The sequence below is a fragment of the Ornithorhynchus anatinus genome, chromosome 4 (genome assembly GCF_004115215.2).
Source record: "Ornithorhynchus anatinus isolate Pmale09 chromosome 4, mOrnAna1.pri.v4, whole genome shotgun sequence".
NCBI classification, from domain to species: Eukaryota; Metazoa; Chordata; class Mammalia; order Monotremata; family Ornithorhynchidae; genus Ornithorhynchus; species Ornithorhynchus anatinus.
The window spans coordinates 31,865,763-31,874,806 of record NC_041731.1 but is presented as its reverse complement, the minus strand read 5'-3'; the positions used below and the strand labels follow the sequence as shown (position 1 = coordinate 31,874,806).

The 9,044-nt window shown below is 50.1% G+C and overlaps 1 protein-coding gene across 2 annotated transcripts; it reads right to left on the bottom strand.

Annotated features, from left to right (window-relative positions):
* Window positions 1-284: 284 nt before the first annotated feature.
* DPM2 (dolichyl-phosphate mannosyltransferase subunit 2, regulatory) lies at window positions 285-8,083 on the bottom strand. 2 transcript variants are annotated; one of them, XM_029064197.2, is made up of 5 exons: window positions 8,006-8,083; window positions 2,356-2,445; window positions 1,776-1,878; window positions 1,132-1,202; window positions 285-1,029 (listed from the first exon to the last, which is right to left on the bottom strand). In XM_029064197.2, exons 1-4 carry the CDS (start codon window positions 8,006-8,008, stop codon window positions 1,144-1,146), a joined length of 255 nt encoding a protein of 84 aa, XP_028920030.1. In that variant the 5' UTR covers window positions 8,009-8,083; the 3' UTR covers window positions 285-1,029; window positions 1,132-1,143. The 2 variants fall into 2 exon arrangements, with proteins under 2 accessions (XP_028920030.1, XP_007663098.1); XM_007664908.3 differs by having other exon boundaries at window positions 285-1,202.
* Window positions 8,084-9,044: the final 961 nt, after the last annotated feature.

Here is a 9,044-nt window from a genome sequence, read left to right as displayed (position 1 = left end):
AGGATTAGAACCCATGACCTTCCGACTCCCAGCCACACGCTCTATCCACTAAGCCATCTGTAAAATGGGGATTGAGCTTGAACCCCATGTGGGTCATGGACTACGTCCAACCTGATTAGCCTGTGTCTATTCCAGCGCTTTGTACAGTGCTTGGCACGTAGTAAGTGCTTAACAAATACCATTAAAAAACAGGAAAAACAGACAGACAAAAGAACCCTCTGGAACCTGCTGATGATGATTTTCTCTGCTAGCCACCCACTGGGCGGGACGAAGGACAGCGGCAGAAATGGTTGAAATATTTAATGAGATGTGAATGAAACTGTTGACTCTGTGGCTCTGGAGTGCGGAGAGCCACTCAGCAGTCTAACTGGTAGAGCACCTGGTCCCCCTCAACCCCAGGGAAACCGACGCCAGGCTGGTAACCTCTGCACCAGCCTTGGTCCACACGGATTGAGGTCTCTGCAGTCTGTGGCTCTTCCTCTCCTTCTGGGTCAAGAGATAAGTCGGAGCGTTGAGAACTCTTCTGGCAACGATGGGGTCGGCGGGACAGACGGAGAGTGTCTGCCGAGACCACCTCGGCAATGCCTCCGGACAGCTGCCTTGCCCCATCGCAAGAGGTAAAGACGACAAGGAAGGGGCTGGAGGAAATGTGGCTGGAACAGCCATGAGAAGGGCCAGGGAGGAAGGGGATATGACGCGGGATGAGGAACGAGGATCCACTGCCCTCGCTCCTCCTAAGAGGTCATTTATGTGGAACCCAGTGGAAGTCAGGAAAGATGGGGAAGTCGCTGGAAGCCCACGAGCCTGAGGCCAGGGAGAATTCAGCTCACGCTACGGTCCTAGGGCCAAAGTGAGCAGCGGTGACCCGGGGGCTCCGACACCAGCCGAGTGATTCTGGGACAGAGCCGGGACTGGGCTCCACCTCGGCACCTTATTTTACGCTGTCATCATGCCGCTCCATAAGAGCTTGGACCTGACGGACGACTGACCTCAGCTCGTTGGTCTCAGGGTTGGCTGCACTGCTCTCCGCTGTCAGAGAGAGAGTGGGGGAGGGCAGGGGGGAGGGAACGATGAAGAGGGGCAGCCCCTGGACCAGGCCAGCTCCTTTATGCCTCTTGCCCCATCCCTGACCTGGCTGCCTTCTCAGTTTGACTTCTTGGTGGGCTTCCTGTTCTTCAGCATCACATATGTGATGAATATTCCTGGAATATGGGAGAAAGAGAGAGCTTGTGAGACCCCTCCCGGCGGCTGGGATCCGGCAGTTTTGAAGGACAAGGAGCCCCTTCCCAGCTCCCTTACTGTCCGGGAACATTAAGGACTGTGAAGGGACAATTTTTCCTCAACCACCCTCGGGCACATGTGCCTCGGGAAGTGTAGCCTAGCGCACAGAACACGGGCCTGGGAGTCAGAAGGACCTGGGTTCTAATCCCGGCTCCGCCACCTGTCTGCTGTGTGACCTTGGGCAAACCACTTCACTTCTTTGGGCCCCAGTTACCTCATCTGTGAAATGGGGATTAAAACAGTGAGCCCCATGTGGGACAGGGACTGTGTCCAACGTGATTTGCTTGTATCCACCCCAGCGCCTAGACCCCATCTACAGACTGTCTTACAGGCCGGGAGGGCTGAGTCCTGACAGCCGGCTCCATCCCATGTCATTTGGAGCTCAGTACCGGGGACGGGAGAAGCTCCAGAGGGAGAAGATGTGGCTCTTGACCTCAAGGAGTCAAAGGACACGAAGGTGGTGGTGAGGAGCCCGAACACACGGCGCTACTCACCGACGAACAGGAGCAGGATCAGCCCCACGACCAAGGGGATCGTGACCGCATATTCACGGGGCAGAAAGTACTTGTGGATCACGTGATCGCTGTCGATGAAGGGCTGAGGTTGAAGGCAGAGGGATGAGGACAGTTACACATCAGCATTCCTGCTTGGAGCCACCCCCACCAGCATCCAATGGAAGAGACCCAGACCCTTCCTCCCAGGGACCGGCAGATGCTAAATGCCAAGGGGCGAGCGTCAGCCCCATGGGCCAATCCAGGGGATGGTGGGGGCCTGCAGAAAAGGGGCGATGGGGTCAATCCTGGGGGTTTGGACAAAAAAAATCGTATTGGCCTTCCAGCCTGGGTTAAGACAAGGTGCTGCCTAACCTTATGTGTCGGGTCTTCTCGGGGGTCCCTGCTGAAGGGGGGTGGGGATCCATGGCTGGCTAGAGATAGGGAGAGAGCCAGCCCTCTGCAAACCCTGTGGCCTCTGCCTCTTCCCGTTCCCCTCTACCACGTCCCAAAACCAAGTCCCAGAACCAAGGGCAAGGGTCAGCCCGCTGGGGCGATCAATGCCACGAGATGGGGCTCATACCAGGATTATAATCCAGATGGTGTAGTAGGTGAAGACCACAAGGCTAAAGGCCACAAGGCCAAGTCCAACCAGCTGGTCTGTTCCTGTAGCCTGAAAAGAAGATGAAGGGTCAGATTTGGGAACATCGCCACATGCCCTGTGTGCCTCTGGCCCACCTCTGCCCAGCATGTGTGTTCGCATTCCTTCTCACCAGCCCCCTAGGGACTGCCCTCTTCAGATTTTCGGTGGGGAAAAAGAGGCAATTGAAGGGGTAGAAGTTTGCCCAAAGTGATGAGGGCAGAACCTGGGCTCCTGACCGGGACACTAGCTGGGGTCATTTTAGAAACCTGAATGGGGCTTCTTGGCTCTGGGGATCATTCAGTCCGCTCCTCTGCCTTCAGGCAAACCGAAAAGCTCCAGGCAGAGGGCAGGGGTCTAATGGACCTGCTAAAAAAAAAAATCCACCTAAGAACTCAGTGTCTCTTTGGGTAACCTGTTCCAGGGCTTATTCACACTCACACCCGTTAGTCCTGACAGCTACCTCTAGCTGTACCATAAGCCTAAATCCCACCAATGGGAGCCCCCAAATGCTACCCATGAGGTGAAAACAAAGCTCTGGCCCCCCTGTAGAGCGTGAAATACAGCCAAAGTCCCACCTCTTCAAAAAAGACCTGAGAGATATGCCACTCATCCCATCTCCTCCCTCAGACCCTGGGGGGGCAGGTTTATTTCCCCTTGTTCTTCAGTACAAGAGAAGCAGTGTGGTCTAGTGGTTAGAGCACGGGCCTGGGAGACAGAAGGACCTGGGTTCTAATCCCCCTCTGCCACTTGTCTGCTGTGTGACCTTGGACAAGTCACTTCATTTTTCTGGGCCTCAGTTCCCTCACCTGCAAAATGAGGATCAAGACTGTGAGCCCCTTGTGGGACAGGGACTGTGTCCAAACTGACTACCTGGTATCTCCCCCAGTGTGGAGTACAGTGCCTGGAACTTAGAAAGCACTTAACAAGTACCACACACACAAAAAAAGGCCCAAATGCCTCCCCTCAAGGCAGGTGAGTGATGGGGTTGCTCTACTCCTCCCAAAAAAAGGGCAAACTGTATCCCTTCCGGGTACAGCTTTTTGGTTGCCCCCGCTTGACTGTGTCCGTGAGGAGGATTCTGGTTTTAAAGCTCCTGTCACAGAGGATCCCTGACCCTGAGGGGTCTGAGGGCACCAGCATGAGCCTCGGAACCAGTGATATGGTGATCGTTATCTTGACAAGGTAAGGAAGGGAGGGTAGAGGGCTCACTGGTCTTGCCTGAATCTCTCTGACACAGGAGCTGACCCAGGGAAGTAAGGAGCCTAAGACAGTAAGGTGGTCTAGTGAAAGGCCACAGGTTTGGGAGTCCAGAAGTGCTGAGTTCCCATCCCAGCCGGGCCGCTGGTCTGTTGAGTGACCTCGGCCAATATACTTGACCTCTCTAGGCCTAGGGTTACTCACCTGTAAAATGGGAATAATACCTCAGGTGTTTTGAGAACAAAATAAGCTTTGGAAAAATGAAAGCGTCATAGAAACATGAGCCATCCATATCGCCTTCCTTGGAGGTTCTTCCAAAGAGCAGAGATGCCCTCTCCTCCGATCTCTTGCCCAGAAACTGATCATGAACTAAATGGTCTTTAGCAATCTTCTCCAACTCTGTTTTTGGGATTCTAAAACTTGGCGGTGAAACTTCGGCAGAAGTGGGTAAGAGAAAGTTTGATTAGTTGAGACGACTGAAAGTTCACACCACAGAAGGTCTTTGTCCCTCTAAAAGGTATGGAGACACTTTGGTTTGGTTCACTGAGTTGTTTCTCTGATTAGCCAAGCTAGTTTTGTTTCAGTAGCCAAACACTTGGAAGAAGAGACATTCTGATACCAGCAAATGGTTTGCTACGGACTATTGCAAAGGGGATGGGACAGGTTGGAGGGGCTTGATGGTTCCGTGCTCTCTTGAGGTCTAGACTTGGCTAAATGAGTGTCCCTAAACCCCAAGAATCAGATTGGGTCACACTTCTGTGTCACCTATGCACTTGGAACTGTGACCTCTGGATATTTAATATTCACCCCATCCCCAACTCCACAGGACTTGTGTACACACCTTTAAATTACACATTATAAATTATTTATTTATATTAATGTCTGTCTCCCCCTCTAAATTGTAAGCTCGTTATGGGCAGCGAATGGGTCCGCTGATTCTGCTGTACTGTACTCTCCCAAGCGCTTAGTACAGGGCTCTGCACATAGTAAGGGCTCAGTAAATACCACTGATTGATAGCACCTCCTTGTATTAGGAGTCTGAAGTGTGGCCATTAGTTCTACTGGAAAAGAGAAAGTCAAGGAGCTACGCCATCCTCTTCTGGGTAGGCGAGAGAAGGGCAATGAGAGTAAGTTTGAGTCGGTCAAAAGTTTTATTTGAATTTTTCTGTTTGTTTTGGGGCAGCCTTATGAGTCCACCGTTCAGGCTGCTGTGGAGGCTGATGCCCTGGACCCGCCATAGAGCAGGGGAACCCTGAAAAGCAGCATGGCCTAGTGAAAGAGCACGGGCCTGGGAGTCAGAAGGACCTGGGTTCTAGTCCCGGCTCTGCCACTTATCTTGTATGACCTTGGGCAAGTCACGTTTTTGAAAAATGGTATTTGTTAAGAGCTCACTATGTGCCAGGCACTGTACTAAGTGCTGGCATAAATACAAGCTTGTCAGGTTGAACACAGTCCCTGTCCCACATGGGGTTCACAGTCTTAGTCCCGTATTACAGATGAGGTAATGGAGGCTCAGAGAAATGACGTAAAGTGTTCAACTGTGTCCAACTTGATTAACCTGTAGCTACTCCAGTGCTTAAAACAGTGCTTGGCACCAAGTAAACCCTTAACCAGGACTGTAATTATTATTATTATTATTGAGTTGCCCAAGGTCACAAAGCAGAGCAGGGATTAGAACCCAGGTCCTTCTGACTCCACTAGGCCACAGTGTTTCTTCCCTTCCCTGCCTCCATTACCTCTTCTGTAAAACAGGGATTAAGACTGTGAGCCCATGTGGGCCATGGACTGGGTCCAACCTGATTAGCTTGTATCTACCCCGGCACTTACTATAGTGCCTGGCATATAGTAAGCGCTTAACAAATACCATTTTCAAAAAACAAAACAAAAAACAAAAACCAACAACATCAAAAACCGAGCATGGCATAGTGGATAGAGCATGGGAGTCAGAAGGTCACGGGTTCTAATCCCGATTCTGCCACTTGTCTACTGTGTGACCTTGGGCAAATCACTTCACTTCTTTGGACCTCAGTTCTCTCCTCTGTAAAATGGGGATTGAGACTGTGAACCCCACATGGGATAGGGACTGTGTCCAACCCAATTTGCTTGATTCCACCCCAGCACTTAGTACATTGTCTGGCACATAGGTAAGCACTTAACAAATGCCATAACTATGATTATTATTATCTCCCGGGTGCCTGCATGCCATATTCCTGGTAGGAAAAGGCTGGGACAGCCCAGCATTTAGTACAGTGCCGGGTACACGGTAAGCGCTTAACAAATACCACAGTTATCATTATTATTACTGGCCAAATTCTCCCACACCGGAATCCTGCCTGTCTTCAGCCTTGGCAAGACCGCTCGGAATCCCTTCCCTCCTCTGCCCCCTCCCCATTTCAGCCATTCCCCTGCAAGTGAGAGTTTCACCCTCCCCAGCGATGCCCCTCTCCTTCGCAGTGTGGCTTAGTGGAAAAAGCACAGGCTTGGGAGTCAGAGGTCATGGGTTCTAATCCCTGCTCTGCCACTTGTCAGCTGTGTCACTTTAGGCAAGCCGCTTCACTTCTCTGTGCCTCGGTTACCTCATCTGTAAAATGGGGGTTAATAATGATAATAATAATGATGATATTTGTTAAGCGCTTACTAGGTACCAAGGACTGTTCTAAGCGCTGGGGGTAGTTACAAGGTTATCCGGTTGTCCCACGTGGGGCTTACAGTCTTAATCCCCATTTTCCAGATGAGATAACCGAGGCCTAGAGAAGTGAAGTGAGTTGTCCAAAGTCACACAGCCGACAAGGGGCGGAGGCGGGATTAGAACCCATGACCTCTGACTCCCAAGCCCAGGCTCTTTCCCCTAAATGAGGCTGCTTCTCTGCAAACCACTGTGATTAAGACTGTCAGCCCCACAGGGGGCAACCTGATGACCTTGTAATAATGTTGGCATTTGTTAAGCACTTACTATGTGCAGAGCACTGTTCTAAGTGCTGGGGGAGACACAGGGTCATCAGGTTGTCCCACCTGAGGCTCACAGTCTTAATCCCCATTTTACAGATGAGGTCACTGAGGCACAGGAGAAGCAGCGCGGCTCAGTGGAAAGAGCCTGGGCTTGGGAGTCAGAGGTCATGGGTTCGAATCCCGGATCCACCACTTGCCAGCTGTATAACTTTGGGTAAGTCACTTAACTGTCTCTGTGCCTCAGTGACCTCATCTGTAAAATGGGGATGAAGCCTGGGAGCCCCACGTAGGACCACCTCATTCCCCTGTATCTCCCCCAGCACTTAGAACAGTGCTCTGCACATAGTCAGCGCTTAACAAATACAGACATTATTATTAAAATAGGGATTCATTCATTCAATAGTATTTATTGAGTGCTGACTATGTGCAGAGCACTGGACTAAGTGCTTGGAATGTACAAATCGGCAACGGATACAGTCCCTGCCCAATGACGGGCTTACAGTCTAAGCGGGGGAGACGGACAGACAAGAACAATGGCAATAAATAGAATCAAGGGGAAGAACATCTCATTAAAACGATAGCAAATAAACAGAATCAGGGTGATGTACAGCTCTTTAACAAAATAAATAGGGATGAAGACTGTGAGCCCCAAGAGGTACAACCTGATCACCTTGTATCCCCCCAGCGCACAGAACAGTGCTTTGCACCTAGTAAGCGCTTAACAAATTCAGACATTATTATTATTAAAATGGGGATGAAGACTGGGAGCCCCACGTGGGACAACCTAATTCCCCTGTATCCCCCCAGGGCACAGAACAGTGCTCTGCACATAGTAAGCGCTTAACAAATACCGACATTATTATTATTAAAATGGGGATGAAGATTGTGAGCCTCACGTGGGACAGCCTGATTCCCCTGTATGTCCCCCAGCGCTTAGAACAGTGCTCTGCACACAGTAAGCGCTTAACAAATACTGACATTATTATTAGGTAAAATGACGAATAATACTGACATTATTAGGTAAAATGGGGATGAAGACTGGGAGCCCCACTTGATCCCCTGGCATCCCCCCAGCGCACAGAACAGTGCTTTGCACCTAGTAAGCGCTTAACCAATACCACCATTATTAAGTGACTTGCCCCCAGTCCCCCAGCTAAGTGGCAGAGCCGGGATTCGAACCCAGGACCTCTGACTCCCAAGCCCGGGCTCTTGCCACTGAGCCACGCTGCTTCTCTATCTCCCCCCCCCAGCGCTTAGCACAGTGTTTGGCACATAGTAATTAACAAATATATTCATTATTATCATTATTATTATTAATTTAAACCCAGGCCCCTCGGGGCAGCCGGGGAAGGGGGTGGTCAGAGGGTGTCCAGGCCCTAATGCCGTTCGCGCTCGACCTATTTTGGCCGCCACCGGGCCCCCGTCGCCCACCCCTTCCTCTCACCATCTCCGCGAGCCCCGCTCTCCAATTGCCCAATGCCACTTCCGGGTGCCGCTCCTTCCGGCCCCGCGCCGCGGAGCACTTCGGGAATTGTAGTCTTTGGGGGGAAAAAGGACCCGAGTCACGTGGTCTGGAGCGGCGACGCGCCATCTTCCGCCCCGAATCCCATTGCATGGCGGGAGTTGTGCCCCTCCGGGGCATCATGGGAAATGTAGTTTTATTTTTAGTTAGTTAGCTAGTTAGTTTTTAGTTAGTTCGTTTTTAGTTAGTTGTTATTTTTATTTTTGTTAATGAGATGAACTATTTTGTGCTTTGCAGACAGTAAGCGCTTAACAAATACCAACGTTATTATTAATATTATTGATATTAATAATAGCATTTAATTAATTAATATCAGTTAATATTACTGATGATTAATTGATTGTTATTATTACTATCAATACTATTTAATTAATATCAATATTATTGATTATTATTAATAATAACGTTGGTATTTAAGCGCTTACTATGTGCAGAGCACTGTTCTAAGCGCTGGGGGAGATACAGGGGAATTGGGTTGTCCCACGGGAGGCTCACAGTCTTCATCCCCATTTTACAGATGAGGTCACTGAGGCCCAGAGAAGTGAAATGACTTGCCCACAGTCCCCCAACTGACAAGTGGCAGAGCCGGGATTCAAACCCATGACCTCTGACTCCCAAGCCCGGGCTCTTTCCACTGAGACACGAGATGTACCTCACCGTGATTCTATTATTTTGTTAATGAGATGTACATCACCATGATTCTATTTATTTGCTATTGTTTTAATGAGATGTTCATCCCCTTGATTCTATTTATTGCTATTGTTATTGTCTGTCTGTCTCCCCCGATTAGACTGTACGCCCGTCAAAGGGCAGGGACTGTCTCCATCTGTTAATAATAATAATAATGTTGGTATTTGTTAAGTGCTTACTGTGTGCAGAGCACTGTTCTAAGCACGGGGGTAGATACAGGGTAATCAGGTTGTCCCACGGGAGGCTCGCTGTTAATCCCCATTTTACAGAT